Genomic DNA, 16,682 nt, shown 5'->3' with positions numbered 1-16,682 from the left:
GGCGCTCTTAAGAGGGACCTGCAGAGGCGGCGGAGAGGGTGGAGCGAGCGGCAGGCAGAGGGCGGGCGGCCTGTCTCCAGCCGCGGTTCTCGGCTGGGCTCCTCCGGCTGCGCTCCCTGCACACGCCCCTTGCGCCGCCGCGCAGTCCGGCGCTTACCTCGAAATCCCCGCCAGCTGCGTGGGAAGGAGAGCGGATCATTCACAGCTAGAGCCCGCGGGAAGGGAAAGAAGAGAGCTGGCCGCCTGAGAAAAAGGCTCGCCCAGGTTTTTTTTTTTTAAAAAAAAAAAAACCCTAGAAGAGCAAGGAACTCTTCTTCGTAGAGAACGGCAGCGCCCGTTTTATGCGGCTGTGTAAAATAGCAGCAATAAAATAAGGGCGCCTCTATGCATGTGCAGAGTGCTTTCCCCCCTTGCTGTCTGCGGTAACGAGGGAAACTTCCCGGAGCGCGCTGGAAGCTGGACCGTTAGGGCGAATAGGGTATTGCCCCACCAGTCTGAGTCCACCCCCACCTGCCAGCCCTCTCAGTTACAGTCAGTGGGTGGCTCTGCCTGTCATTGTAGATCTTCCTGCCTTTCACCCGACCAGTCCTGGCGGGCATCAGTTAACACTGGAACAGGTGAGGCTATGAGTTCTCAGAAATTCTGAGCCCCATCCTGTCTCCCTTTGGAAAGTAAGCTTAGCTCCCATTCTTTTGAAAGGCAGAGGCTCTGCAATGAGTGTGGAGGGCATTTCAGGACAGAGGCAAGAGACATCAAGGGACACTTCGTCTCATGCAATTCTAGCCCAGGTGGCAGAAAATGCATTATGGAGGAGCCAGGCATAGCTGTGCTCAGACCCTTTCACCTTCATGCCTAGTGAACCTGCTTATTCACTTCTAGATCAGGCTCTCCCTCCTTCACAGGATGTGCTGCTTGCTCCACAGAAGTGTAAGCAGGTCTTCCAGAGAATGGTCAGAGGCACAGCACTGAACATTGTGGTGCTGATAGGCCTTCCCAAGGTAACCAACCCCAGCATGGGCAGCAGTTAGCAGCTACACACAGGCCACTCCTGACCCCTGCCCTGGCCCCTATTTGGAAAATGCATCAGGGAGCTACCATTTTAAATTTCCCACAATGCCCTACACCCAGGGCATTCTGGGAAATTAAAACAGCAGCACCCCCTGGTCCCAACCACACTGGAGTTGACCCTGCTACCACTGATCCTTTTGACTGCCTGCATTTGTGTTCTAACAGCACCAGCAGGCAAGTTTGACTGAATCAGCCAAGCCGGGATAGACATTCTGTTGTTGTTGTTGGTTAGTCATTTAGTCGTGTCCGACTCTTCGTGACCCCATGGACCATAGCACACCAGACCACTCCTGTCTTCCACTGCCTCCTGCAGTTTGCTCAGACTCATGTTGGTAGCTTTGAGAACACTGTCCAACCATCTCGTCCTCTGTTGTCCCCTTCTCCTTGTGCCCTCCAACTTTCCTAACATCAGGGTCTTTTCCAGGGAGTTTTCTCTTCTCATGAGGTGGCCAAAGTATTGGATCCTCAGCTTCAGGATCTGTCCTTCCAGTGAGCACTCAGGGCTGATTTCCTTCAGAATGGATAGGTTTGATCTTCTTGCAGTCCATGGGACTCTCAAGAATTTCCTCCAGCACCATAATCCAAAAGCATCAATTCTTCGGCAATCGGCTTTCTTTATGGTCCAGCTCTCACTTCCATACATCACTACATTCACTTACAAACTCTAGCTTGTGCTGCCTCTGGATCATGTAAACTTTATCCAGACCTAATTGCTTACCCAGCTCAGCTAATTCTGCGGATTTAAGCGAGCCCTTTCAGGGAAATTCCAGGCTATGTAAACACCAAGATAAAGAATCTGCCTCTTAGAGCTAACATGCTGGGTCTGCCTTTCCACCCAAAAGGGAAAGTTTGCAGAGGAAAGTAGATATCACAAAATGAGAGTGACAGCAATCACACCTATAATGCTCCCTCCTCTCAGGGAAAGAGAACCAACAGTTCTGGACACAACCCACTCAGTAACCTCTCACTGCAAAACCTTGATCATCCACCTCCAAATAATGCCACATGCCAGTATTACTTGCAGCAACAATTGCATTTCCCCTCTGGCCCCCCAATACACATACCACATGAAGCCATCCATGAATAGTCATGGATACAGAATTCTCAAAGAATGAGTAGGATCACATCATATACAATTTGTACATATAAAACAATCAATAAGGGATGAAACATATCCTATGAAGAAAGATTTGGGAGTTTTTAGTTTAGAGAAAAGGGGGTAACATGATGAAAATTTATAAAATTCTGCACTGCATGGAGAAAGTAATAATAATAATAATAATTTTATCATTTATACCCCGCCTACCTGGCTGGGTTTCCCCAGCCACTCTGGACAGCTCCCAACAGAGGACTAAAACAGAATAAAACTTCAAATAAAACTCCTACAACACTCCCCCCCCCGCCCCAGTTTCTGTGTTTCCCCAATAGCTGTCTTTTCCTTCCTTACCTCCTCGTTTGCTTCACTTTCGGTTGACTGCTGAGTCTTCACAAGCTGGAAGAGGAAGTAGGAGATAGCATCACACTTCCAGCCTCATCATTCAGTTTTCAAGTGGGGGGGGGGGAGAACCACATTTGCCACTTCATGAGGAAGGGGGCAATGTATGGGACAGGGGAACTTAAAGGCTTGGAAGGCACCAGGGGATGTTCTCAAAGACACCACTGCTCTCATGGTTGCCACAATGACAACCCCATAAATTAATTAAATAACAAAGGTGGTCATTAACTTTTGGCTAAACACACATCAGACAGATGGGTACATTGATTTTATTTTCTAACTAGATGCTTCATTTACACTTACAGCCAGCTTATGTCTGATTTTTTTGCCGCTCGTTATCATTTCAGAATACTTCTAGCCCACCACGTTGGGATATTACCATAGAGAACAGTTGAAAAGGTCAGCTCAGAACTGGATCTAAACCTCTTAGACCTGCTTTTCACATAAACTGGGTAAAGTCTGGAATAGCTAGATGAATTCTCCATTTCCCCTATATCACAGGTAACTGGTCTCAAGGGAATGAATGACCTAAGACAAGGACAAATTTTGGAGTCTTAACACAGTAAATGTTCATCTAAGAGGAGGAGCATAAGACAAATCAGATGGATATTCCCCCCTGGAAGGCATGAATATCTTTAAAATAGTTAATCCATCAGGCACATTTGAAAGAATATTTGCCATTTCACACTGAGTCACAAATTCAATACAATCTGTCTTTAATTAGCAATTTGCCCTTTAGATCTCAATTCTATAGGGGAAAGACCACAGCTGAGAGCAGATTATTAGCTCTGACAGCCAAGGAAGAAAATCTGATTTATATGGCCACTCTGGAAAACACAGGACGCATGGTCTGTTAGCACCGCACCCATGTACAGATGTTTAAGTTAGTATCTGACAATATGCTTGTGGGCCTCCATTGGGAGTAGCAATTTGTTGACTTTGGCTCAAGGAATTGTCATATTTTACCCCTAACCATAAACTCACTGTTCCTAAATGAAGGTCAGAAAAGATCATGGGTTAGCCAATGTTAGTCTTACTCAAGAGTAGATAATTGAACCTGCATTACTTAATAATAAATGAATGAATGTAAGTTACTTAAATGCATTGATGCCAATGGAGCTGCTCTGAATATGGCTAACATTGGGCATCATTCTATGAAAGGGATGTCTGTAACTGGCTAATGTGATAGAACTTATTGAATATATTGTATCCAAGATATAGTAATTTGCATTTATCTTTTAAATGATCTTTATAAGAGCCCTTTATATAGTGGCTACTAGTACTATATACTGATAAATGCAAAAATCTGTAAAACCAGTAATTTGCATTTATCAGTATATAGTACTAGTAGCCACTAGTACTCTAAAACACTACCTGTGTTTTACAGTTTTACAATAGGATTTGGAGCCCAACTTTAAGAGAGGTGAGCTTCTGTCATTCATATCCAGCCATTCTTTCCTTCCCAAAGCAACATAAATTCAGGACTATTCTTCCTTCAGGAAGATATTGTATACTGTATCCTGGGTCAGAAGTCCAGAACAGCATTTACTCCTGGAATATCTCCTGGGGGGGGGGGGGTGATCGGTAAACTCTTAGAGTCGAAGGGTGATACTCTGATTGCAATATAAAATATGTTTCCCTGTATTTCTGATGTTCATGGTGAGAGTGCAGTTACTTATGTAGCCAAAATAGCACTCACTCACCCAGAATAGGAGGTATCAGCAGGCATCGGGGTGGGCTGGGGTGGGGGACAAAAAAAAACCTTCATAAGGAAGGAAAGCTCTAAAAATACCCAATGAGGACTAAGTATGTGCAATGGCCATGGAACTGGAGGTGGGGAGATAAGATGAGAGGAGGAATGGAATGGAGTAGCTGGAATTCTGAGCAGGGGGGGCACACCTCCACACTGCAACATTTTGTTGCAGATTCCATTGTCGTCGCTATAATTGTGAGACCTGAGCCCGGATAAAGTTTTGGATTTCCAAGCCCTAACTGAAGCGAACATCTAAATGTAATCCTCCTCATGAATATCACAGCATTCCCAAGGGGTCAGAGCTCTAAGTGGCTGCTAAACTGACCTGAACTCTCAGCCAAGGGCGGGGGGGGGGGGGGAATCACCCAACTGTGTCCAGATCCAATTTTTGCAGTTTTGAGTCTCTTGTGAAGTTCTGCCTGTTACAGGCCTAAGTGCCAGCTGATTATTTTCACTGTGAAATTTTGGTTTAACTGGGAAAATGGGTAGGAAAAGTAGTTTTATTTTCAATTTCTTTCACTATTTCAAATGAGAGTTAAGGAATTTCCCCAACTGTCTGCTCCCCGCTAATTCACTTAACTCGTTGTTCAACCCAGATGAAGTTCCCTCTCTAGAAGTTCCTTCCCAGTACTTGAAAGCATAGAGTCACACACTGGTGGATGTGGATTTGAGAAGTCTAAATTGGGAACTTTTCCAGAGATCACGCTTCTCTAAGAGATGCTGAACTATCCCTTAGAGGAACTGTCTTGTGCAATACAATCACACTGGCCTTCTCTTTGCACACAGCATCTCTTTACCCTTGTTCATACAGAGTTTAAAGCCTTGAACTCTTAAGTCCAGGGATGTTTGCAGATAGCAAGGCACGCTAAAGAAACTCACTGATACTAGCACAGAAAGAAAAACATACTAAAACACAACTATTGTACAGAAAAACCATGGTGGTGCTTTCAAAGAGGAAGAAAATCACAATTTAATAGATTTTGTTGAAATAATAAAGCTCTAGGTCTGGGGTGGTGAACCTCTTTCAGCCTGAAGACCTTATGGTAAACCTTTCATGGGTCGCATGACAATGTTGGGTAGTGCTGAGACAAAAGTGGGTGGAGCAGTGGATGTTCCTGTACATTCCAGCCATGCAAAAGTTAGAATTTTCTACAGACACAGCACTCCTCGAGCAAGGCAAGCGAGAGGCCATACCATACTCCAAGGGCACATTTCAGCCAGGCAAAAGTATTTGAGGTGGGCACAGACATGAGGTGCAGTCTGGGGAGAGGCCTGTATTCTGCTCCTAAGTCAGAGGTCCCATCTCCCACCGATTTAGGGTTTTCCATTAACATGGTTGTGGACAGAGGTGTAGTGTCCATTTATTTCATTATGCCCCCTCTTCCCTCCAAGTTCAAGGCTGCATGCATGGTTCATCTTCCTCCTCCTCCTCCTCTTAAAATCCTCATTCAGGATTAATCCTACCTGTGAGGTGAAGTTAGGTTGAGAGATAGTGGCTGCTGGCCCAAGTTGGCTTCACAACTGAGTGGAGATTTGAAGCTGGTTCTCCCTAGTCCTTGTCCAATAGGACAACCACCATGCTGCCGTCCCCCCCCCCCAGCTCTGTAATTAGTAACAAATGTAGTAAGCATTACAATGTGTTCATTTTGTTTCAAAAGCTGAACAAAGACAAGGCAGCCACCCCCACGATGAAGTCAAAATATGTAACAATCCCTACTAAGGCCAAAATATTAAAATTTTAAAACTTTTAACCACAAGAAGTAGTTATGAAACAGCCATCAAAATAAAAACATTAACGGGATGCCAGGAAATTTAGGTGGCCATCCAATCCCCAGCTGGGGAGTGGCAGAGCTTAATGAAGCAGCAGGGATACTGCTGTATATATAGCCCTGCTTTTTATGCCATCCAGGGTGGGCAGCCAGAGAAACTGCTGCACCAGCTCTGAGCTAGCATAGTGATGGGTTCTATGTCATCAGATGATGTCAACGGGGCTGGCTTAGGATCAAGGGATGCTCAGCCCCCCCCCCAATCCCCAGAACACCCCATTTCAGGATTTCCATGAACGGCCACAGGCAGAGATCCTGACGGCAGCATTACCACCCACACTGGTGGAGTGTCATTGGCATTACTCTGTAAGCAGATGTCACCGAGGCTGGGTGGAGGGGCACCTCTGTTCAAACCCTTCCTTGCCTCCAGCCTGACACAGAGGGGGTTTCGATTGCAGACTAAAAATGTTAATACATTTGCATTGGATAACTATTATTAAAAGCAGTCTTGGCTGGATTGAAAAACAAATCTTCCCATCCCAATTCTTTCAAGAAACATTGCATAAAGTGTGGAAGTCCAGATTTCCACTGAGCATTACCTGGCTAGCTTAAATGATTCATCTCAGGGCTCACTTGTACACAATGAGTTCTGTTGCTGTTGTCTTAATGAGGGTGTTTGGTATTGCCGAGGGCGGGGGGCAGCCTTATGCCAAATACTGCAGTCCCCACTACAGTCTTCTTCTTGTTGCTGTTCTCACATGAATATTGTCTTTTGCTAAAATGTGTGCAAAACAGGATGCAATACTTCAGAGGTCCACCAGTCTCAAGCTTATAAAAAGAATATTGTCAATTACTTGTTTTCTCCACTAAACTGGGTACCTTATTATAGAAAAAAAAATAAGATTTGTTCTTTAGCAAACACTCACTAGCTACTTGTAGTTCCATTTCCACTCTGAAATTTTTCAAGATGCCTGCATACTTTTTTAAAAAAAATCTAACAATTTTTAAGGTATCAACACGACTTATCTCTGGATCTTTAGCATGTCTCCTTTCTCCTGCACATCATAAAACACATGATCTGTATTGCCTCCCTTCTTTCATCTAGGACAGGCATCCCCAAACTGCGGCCCTCCAGATGTTTTGGCCTACAACTTCCATGATTCCTACCTAACAGGACCAGTGGTTGGGGAAGATGGGAATTGTAGTCCAAAACATCTGGAGGGCTGAAGTTTGGGGATGCCTGATCTAGGAACTTCTCTAACCTCCCTCATGTATCTATCTTTTCAACATATACTGTAATTGCTAAAGACCTAAGCCCTTCTCATATTTCTTTCTGGATCAGTCATTTGGTTTTATTCTGCGCAGAAAGTATATTTTGTTCGGCGGGAAATGGTTGCATTTCCATGTGTCAGCATATTTGTGTACATGCCAAGAAAGACTGGTTGGAAACTCCAGTTAATGTACTCCAGCAAACTCAGCAGAGCCACGCAGCATAGTAATCAAATATTGAAAATTATAAAGAAGCCTGTGAGATAATCAGTTTTAAAAGAATAACAACAACAACAACATCATCATCAACAACACCCAGGAGTTTATAAGTTTCTTGTACAGACATTCCAATGTTTATCTGAGTCAGAAGGGAAAATACTTCTTATGAAAGAGTAAACATTTAAGAACAAGCCAAATGTACCCGACAAAAAGAGTTCTATTTTCTGCACATTAAAGGAATGTTTAATGTGCAATTGCTACTTTAAGGCGGTTTAGCTTTGACAGTGGTGTAGTGCTTTAGAAAGCTCTTCCAGGGAGGCCAAAAGAGATTCCACATCAAAGTATTTGCTGATGTAAACATATTATTCCACTTAGGGCGGAATCGACAAAGCAGTGTAGCTTGGCCATCTCCATTTACCGTAATTTCCATGGAGCAATAGTACAAGAACAAATGAATCTACTTTAATAGGGTGATTCCATTGCAACAGAGTGCCCACAGGCACCAGCATAACATTTAAGAAAAAAACAAACACCTAGAATCATAGGACAAACATGACACAGAAGTGGGCTTCTATTGTAGATACTGGCTTGTGGTCAACAGCTGCTTTGTCAGGAGTGCAAGCATCAGCTTCTCAGGCTACTGCCCTTGCACATTGCCTTCAACAACAATTCATTTATTAGAGCTAGCCAACGCAATAGTCAGAAAATGAAGGGCAACTCTGCTCAGTGAAGAACCATCCTTTCAGAGATCAGTCCTGTCAGTCTTGATATCCCTCGTTTTCAAGCGGTGATGAGAATGACTGGGCTGAGGTGAGAAACACCACACATGAAATCCCAGAGGCTGATTGCTGGAGATTTCCCCTCAAGCTTTTGAAACAGCTTCTTGTGGCTAGGATATTTGTAAGCAGATTCTTTCTTCCAAATGCAGTTTGCCCCTTGCTGGGTAGGGGTAATGAACCAGAGTGAGCAACTAACCAAGCAAATCTACCAAAGTTCAGCACAACACCAAGGATTTCTATTTAATGTGAGCCCAGCTGCAGCATCAGAAAGTGAAAGACAGACTCAGTCATCGCTTCCGAGTCTGAATTTAGGGAGGGAACATGAAGTCTCTTTAGATCATGTTGATAGAGGGGCCCTGTCAGGTTGCCTCAGCGTGAGAGGTTTTGGTTGCTCAGAGATGTGGTAGAGTCAGCATTTCATGCCAAGAAAATGTATTATGAGGTGTGCTATTTAAAAGTCTTGGGATAGGCTACATTATTGGGTTATTCAAACAATGGGGGCGGTGGGGGGAAATAAAGGAATGTGGTAATGGTCTAGATTCTAGGAAGACACAGAACAGTGGTCAAGACTTTTTCTTTTCTTTTCTTTTTCAACCTAACTCACGTCACAAGGTGCTTTAATGTGAGGTCTTCAAGCATGGGGTGTCTTCAATCTGTCACTGTTTCGCAGGTGGGATTCAAGCGCATAGGGGCAAATTCAGGTTACGTCATTAGAACGGGTCTGATGCTCTTGCACAGCAAACCTACTTCCAAACAAACACACAGAGTTTCGGCAGTAGAGAAGGTGGCAGGAAAATGTGGGGTAACAATTGCTTGATGTGACATTGTATACCATTCTCCACAAGCAAATCAGACTGAACATTCAACAAGCAGGTTGTCTGGAAGCAACCATGGATAATCTCAATGGTGCTGGTGTGCGTGCAAGAGACATTGAATGGCGCAACCATGTGGGTGGGGGCCAGCTATATGGCTAGACCTTTCCAGAAGATTGGTTCCCCTGGGATGCCAGTTGGGTAAGAAAGACCCACACATTTAACCCCACTTCACATGGTTGTTTCATTCACATACCCTTCCCAATAGGACGAGACCACATTGCAGGGAAACAGCGCACCTGCCCCCCCCAGCTTTTCCAGCTACAAATATTCAAATAATATGCTGTTGTTCCCATATTTTGAAGTAACCATCCCTCCATTTTAACCATCCCTGTGTTGGCTTCATAGTTCAAGTCTGTCGACTAGGCCTGTCACCAGGGTTACCGCCTGGTAGCAGGTGCCTGCTCTGAAGATTCATTGTCACTCGGCAGAGGTAGCATTATTAGCACAGAAGGGAAATTAACAGCCCATGGACAGTGATTTGTGTCTAGGGGGTGGGAGAAAGGGCAGCCAAGGGAATGCCTTTCCTTTCTAAACCACCCACTTTCCCAATTCTAAAATATTTGCTTTCAGAAAGGGGAGGTGTTGTCATGTTCGGCGCAGCCGTTCAATTTTTCTGCACACTGCATTTATCACTGAAATGGTTTGCTCCATCTGCAGTGTGGAGACCTTGCATTATGCCTGCTCCCGTCCACTGGGGTTTGGGCACATAAATCACCTACTAAGCAGGCTGGATAGGGTGCAAGGCAGGGATATGCATCTGCTTCTCCAATGGCAAATAGCTTCCTGATATCATCTTAATGCTTGGCTCCCCAGAGACCCCTGGGCTTCCTATATCACTGCTTGACACATTGCGGCTGCTGGCACATAGCTGAGTCAGCAGGCAGCCTCTGAGGATTACCCAGGGGCTTGTAAAGCCCAAGGATAAAAAATGGTTAAAAGGTGCAGAGCATGACAAATCCTTGCAGTCAACATGCCTCACCACCGAGCTAAAATGCTGTTTTCAGCAATACCCACCAGCTACTAAATATTCGGTCAGGCTCCCATCATCTCAGTTTCACTTAGCCCCACAGCACACCTCTGAGAAAATAGAGAGTATCAGACCAAAAGATGTCATTCTCAAATGCATGCCAAGGTACTCCACTGTCATTTTAAAGAGGAAAAGCTGCTTCAGGAAGCACTGAATGGAAGCAGAGGGGGGAGGTTTGGGTGGGGAGGAATGAAATGCTTAATACTTCACCCTGCCAGCCACCTTCCCACACCCAACCCACCCATCTTCAGGCAGCTTATTCTGGTTTTGTTTTTTTTAAGGGAGGAATAATCAGGAAACCAATCTGCAATTACGGTAGTCCTGCAACAAGAAGCTTGGCACTTAGTAATACAGTCATACCTCTAGATACGAATGCTGCGGGTTGCATACAACACGGGTTACGAATGTGCTGAACCCGGAAGTAACGGAATGGGTTACTTCCGGGTTCAGCGATTTGCGCATGCACATGCGCTGAATCGCACAGTGAGCATGCGCAGATTCGGCGCTTCAGGTTGAGTACTGCTCTGGTTGCATACGGGGCTCCGGAACGGATCCCGTTCGCATCCAGAGGTACCACTGTATGCCTTTCCCAAAAGATTCACCACTCCTGCATACTACTTTGCTGCAGCATAAATAAAATCTGTCTTCATTATCATTCTTGAATGGCTTACACATCCATTAGGTTGCACTGAGGTTTTTCCCCTTTCTTTAAAAGGTCAACTTCAAATATTTAACTTACATATATATATTGCGTTGCGGCCAATGCTAGTCCTATTCAGAGCAGAGCCACTGAAGTCAAGGGGCATGACTAACTCGGGTTCATTCATTTCAACTGGTCTACGAAACCCACCGGTTTCCATCTTTAATTTGCAAGAGCAAAATTGCTAACATGATCCACAGGGCTGTATACCATAGCTGAGCCCCCTTTCACTGGATGGGACCAGGTGTTTGGCTCTGCCCACGTGGCTGCAGTATTTCATAGAACTGTAGAGTAGGCAGGGACTCTGGGGGTCATCTAGTCCGACGCCCTGCAGTGCAGGAATATGCAGGTGACCTATATACTGCATCTCTGCTGGGGAGCATCATAAAGCAGCAGCTCCCATGTGGTTCAGTCTGTGTGGTTTAACAGAGCCAGAAACTGAGGGGAAGGGCCACAGCTCAGTGGCAGAGCATGTGCTTTGCATGCGCAAAGTTCGTGGTTCAGTCCCCTGCATCTCCAAGTGGGACTGTCTGAAAACCTGGGGATCCAGTGCCAGTCAGGGTAGAAAATGCTGAACTAGATGTGACTGTACATCAAAAGCAGCTTCTGAGGCAGGTTGAGGAGCAGCTGCTGCTGGGGGTGCAGGGAAGGAAGATGCCCTAATGCAGGCATCCCCAAACTTCGGCCCTCCAGATGTTTTGGACTACAATTCCCATCTTCCCCGACTGCTGGTCCTGTTAGCTAGGGATTATGGGAGTTGTAGGCCAAAACATCTGGAGGGCCGCAGTTTGGGGATGCCTGCCCTAATGTAAGGGCACCAGCCCTTGTTGTCCATCTCTAAGGGGGAATCTCCTGGATCACAACCAAACAATTCTACGTCAGCCTTAGCTTCTCTGTGCTGACATTAACTTATCTGCCCAGCTGTTTCGTTGTTGCTGTTTTAATCAAAGGAAAGCAGAAGACTCTTTACTTGGCTCACAGCCTTTTGGGATGAAAAAGTTAATACACACACCAGGCCTGTAAGCTTGAGATGAATCAAACCAGAAACCTGGAAGTGTGTTGCTTGCCTGCTCTGCTTTGGGGTGAAAGCAAAACATTTATAATTAAACATACATGCAGCAACAAGACACCTGCCTCTCTCATCCATTTATCCTAATCAATTTTGGCTTGTTTCCAAAAGCAAGCCTGAAATATATCCTGGCCATTTTCTATTTAGTGGGCAACACCTAGAACCACCTGAATCCAGCAAAGTATATTGAGGCAGACTAGGAGACAGGTCTGGAACAAATGGTTATGAAAAGAAAAGTCTGGTCCAGTCTTCTAAAGCACTCAGTGCCACTTTGATTAAAAACAAATAAAACCAAACAGTAACCAGTGAGTAAAACAGCCAATAAACTCACCAGAGAAATCAGCCCAAAGCAAGCTGAAATAATAATTAAAATGTTCCGCAGCCCTTGCAGAAAGTGACACTCAATACAGTGGTACCTCGGTTTAAGGACGCAATTGGTTCCAGGGAGCCATTTGCTCCCCAAGCAGTACTTAAACGGAGCGCCTCTTCTGCGTGTGCGCGAAGCGCCAATAGAACACTTTTGCGCATGTGCGCACCGCACAGATCGCTTCTGCGCATCCGCATGCTGCGGCACCCAGAAGTGTTACTTCCGGGTCTGCGAAATACTCAAACCGAGAGTACTCAAACCGCAGCAGACTTAAACCGAGGTATGACTGTACTGAGAGAATCCCAGAGTGCTCCCATCTCCATTCCAACTTGGCATAAAGAAGATATGCATAAGTGACCCTGGTTTCCTCCTGAATTTTAAAGATAAGAGCCTTGATCCAGGGTTGGACCCAGGGTTGACACAACCAGTACTCTTAACTCAACACTACGACCATTATGCAAGGCAAAAAGTCCTTGAGTGTTTTAAAACAGAATTTCCCCCCACTGATTTCCTGTTGTACTTTCAGTAAACATGTCTGTTGTTTATCTCAGGGGATGCAATACAATTGCACTGGTAAACACAGGAACACGCTTTGCATTACTTTTTTATGTGTATGCCTAAAATGTTTTAAAATGTGACCACATCGCTTAAACAATGCAACAGCTCATTATATCTATCAATACACTAAAACTATCAATACGCTTAAAACAAAAATACAACCTACATACTAAACCTTCTACAAATATTTTCTCATCAGAGTAAGGTTTTTTTTCTTATTAAAAAGGGTATGTGCACTGTGAGCGACCAAGGCTCTATTGTGCCCCTTGAACCACTCTAACCAACAGATCAAAAGAAGATAAATTAGTTTTGTTTTCTCAGACTAAGCAGCCCTGACAAGTGGGGTGGGGGGGTGAGTCTCACCTGACTGGCAGTTACAGGCAAGGAGCAAGGCTTCCTACACAAGACTTCTTCCCGGTAAGTCTTCCTATACAATGCCAGGTTCCAACAGACAATCAAAAAGCCCAGGAGAGAGAGAGAGAGAGAGACATGGCCAAACCAAGCAAGCCCTGTAGCAGGAAGGACAGCTCTCGGGAAGTGGACAACTTTCTCCATCATGTTCCATCATGTCAAACAGAGCCCGTGTGTCTCCTTTGGTGAATGCAGTTTTTAAACCAACCCTGTCTTAACGTCTCATCTCTTACCACTATTCAGATGCTTCCAGATGGGTTCATTGCCATAGTTGTCAAGAAAGGCAGAAAACTGTGAGGGCTTCAGTGCAGAGTTTATTAGTTCCTTGGGGGATTCCAGCTTCTCACATGCCACATCCTACTTTGGTCTCTGTACTGGCATCTACACCTGGCTTGTTTGCAGACAGCACTACTGTAGGTTGATAATGCCCACTTGCCAGACTCTCTGACGTCTCTTTTTGAAGTTAGTTTCTGAGTCACTGCTTGAAGCCTGGGGGACACAACTTTGGTCCCTCAAACCTAGGATCCTTTTTACATTAGACTACTGTACCAGAAAGGGCTCATCAATGAACAAAGGTCAACCAAGGAACAGTACGGTGAGGTATAGTTTCTTTGCTTCCGAGATAAGTATTTCTAGTACTTAACAACAAACATTTCAAGGCAGCCGGCTAGCCAGGTTTGGTTCAGTGAGGCTCCAGTGCCTGTTAAAAGTGCATGACAAGCTTCAAAATGCCAGCTCTCACTGAACCAAGGAAAAGAACCTCCAGTTCCATTGCTGAAGATTGACAGGAGTAAGCAAACAATAAAATTTGGGTGGGTGGGAAACAATATTTCTCTCTCTCAAAATGTAACTAACACATCAAACACATTTTGTTCTCTATTGAGGTATGCTGATTAGACGGTCCACTCTCTTAAATCCACATCAAAGTGCTACAGCAGGGAGGTAGAATGCATAGGCATCTTTAAGACTCAACAATGAAGTTTTCTCCCCAATAAGTCTTCAACGATGTGGATTTACCCACATTATAATTTCAGGCTCTGCAGCCTATTCTCATCCCTACAGTCCTGGTGCAACACCATTTAACCTAGAGAAAGAAAACAAAAAGGTCATTTGGATTAGAGAAGTAGTCACAACTCGCCTTTTGAATGCATACATTTTTCAGTCTTCGGAGAGCAATGCTTTCTTATCACACTTAGTACTTTCTCTTAGGCATAGCTTTATATGCTGCTAAAGAGATTTCAGAACCTCTTACCGCTGGATGATGCTATTGTTGAGCTGGAGATTGTGAGCTACTATTTTCATCTGGTCCTGAAGCTCTTGCATCCTGTTCAAGACACACACACAAAAAAGTACAGTTCAACTTTTTTTATTTAATTATGCATTTTAAAAATTATTAATTATGCATGACCAAGCAGATGCTCACCAGAACATTGGACAATGCATTTTCTTCACCCAGGCATTTGCAGATTGTTAATACCATGCCTGGGTGATATCTGGCTGGTCTGTAGATTGTGATGTATTTCACTATGTTGTTCTTACTGGAGTTATATTCTATTGTTGTAAACCACACTGGAATTACTGGTGGAAGGTGGCTTAGCACGTTTTGAATGTGATAATATATCAACTCACATGACACACACTGGCCTGAGGGGTAAGGGATATATTTAAAATATGTGCCATACACTAGTTGTTTTTCATCATAAATTATTACAATGGTGCACAAAAGAAGCACACCCAGAAAACATCCAGACTCCATATGCCTTGACAGTGACATCTGTGTGCACATACCCAAACACCATGTCTTGGTGCTTCTCGTTCATGTAAACTTGTGTAGGTGCAGATTGTGTTTTGTTGCCTTGGAGGATTCTCTGAGGCAACTCATCCAAAGCCTGTCAAGAAAACGAAAAACACCACAGATCACTACAGGTGTACCAAGCACTCTTCTACACTTTGTACATTAAATTATGAAAAGCGAATTGCCTTTCAAAATGCGAGAATCAAGTATTATATATGAAAGGTCCTACTTCCAATGGAAAATATTCAGGGGAAGCAAAATGCAAAACAGAGAACAAAAACAATGGAGTGAGTACGTACAATGTTCCTTGCATATACCCGTTAAAGGTGGATCCTGTTTGCAACAAGTGATTTAGGCAACTATGTTATGCATACAGTAACTGCAATTATGGTTCCATTGCTTTTGATGGGGCGACTCTCCACTGAACCGTTATTTCATTACATCACTGGGTGGAACTCTTGCCAGTTGTGAGACCTTCACAACATAAACAGCTGGTTAGTTGCCAGTCTGAATTAATCTTTTGGTCCTGGACTCCTGCCAGCCTGAAATAACCCTGGTGAAGTCCAAAAGATGCTGAAAAATTCCTCCAGCACAAGGTGGTATCAAGAAAAAGACAAAAAGAAATGGCAGAGTCTTGGGGAGTGGTCTGTGGAGGAGCAGACTAAGCATTCAAACAAGCAAGAGCAGTCCTTATATCCCAAGTGCTGCCCATCCCTGGACAATTTTGTATTACTTTTCTGCCGTTCTGCTTAGTTACCCTTCAACTCCACCCCTCAGAGAATGGAGCTAATCTAATGTGAAAATAAAGCCAACTTTTATGACAGAGTGCAGGGCCAGATTTACGTATAAGCTAAACAAGTTATAGCTTAGGGCCCCACTCTCTTGGGGGTCCCAAAAAATTTTAAAGAAAAAACCCCCTGGATGTACATTTCCAAAAAATAAGATAAAAAACAAAATAAAACTTACATACAGTGACAGTGTTTTATGTCGTGTAGGCTCCTATGGTGTAAGTAGCGGGCCCCGCCTGCTCCCCTGCTCCCTCTGAATATCACTAGTTTGCTCATTTCTATATATAGGGTGCCTACATTCTGCATGGACTGCATGGACATATATATTCAACACAAAAAACAGTGACAATTTGTTGTTGACAAAGGACAGCTGGACATATAAAGGGCCCCATTACCTTCAGTAGCTTAGGGCCTCATCAAACCTAAATCCGGCCCTGACAGAGTGACACACGGGGGTCACATTGTGGATTTGGATAGCTGGGACACTTAAATCAACTGAGGTACAAATAAGAGGTTGAATCTAACCAAGCCACCACAGAATTACTTCCGCTCGTGCAACAGAACTTTCCCTCCCTTCCTCCCCCTGCATTGCTCCCAAATCTGAACCAGAGGCTCTGGGAAACCCCAGAGCAGATTGTGCAAACACACACCCATGGATTAGAGCTATAATAAACTGGACATAGTTAAATTTAATTTCAGGTTGCTGTTGGTTTTTGAAATGGTTTGAATGGCAGAAGAAGAAA

The 16,682-nt window shown here is 44.3% G+C and overlaps 1 protein-coding gene across 3 annotated transcripts in view; it reads right to left on the bottom strand.

The window, feature by feature from the left end:
• Nucleotides 1-13,079: 13,079 nt before the first annotated feature.
• Nucleotides 13,080-16,682, bottom strand: part of IKBKE (inhibitor of nuclear factor kappa B kinase subunit epsilon) — a 44,769-nt gene continuing 41,166 nt past the window's right edge. For all 3 annotated transcript variants that reach the window (XM_060277127.1, XM_035123119.2, XM_060277128.1), the window contains 3 exons: nt 15,145-15,245; nt 14,609-14,680; nt 13,080-14,440 (listed from right to left, as the gene is read on the bottom strand). In XM_060277127.1, the coding sequence (XP_060133110.1) occupies nt 14,413-14,440; nt 14,609-14,680; nt 15,145-15,245 (201 nt within the window). In that variant the 3' untranslated portion in view covers nt 13,080-14,412. The remainder of the gene's footprint in view (nt 14,441-14,608; nt 14,681-15,144; nt 15,246-16,682) is intronic.

The sequence above is a fragment of the Zootoca vivipara genome, chromosome 7 (assembly GCF_963506605.1).
Source record: "Zootoca vivipara chromosome 7, rZooViv1.1, whole genome shotgun sequence".
Taxonomy (NCBI): Eukaryota; Metazoa; Chordata; class Lepidosauria; order Squamata; family Lacertidae; genus Zootoca; species Zootoca vivipara.
This window is presented reverse-complemented; position numbering and strand designations above follow the sequence as displayed.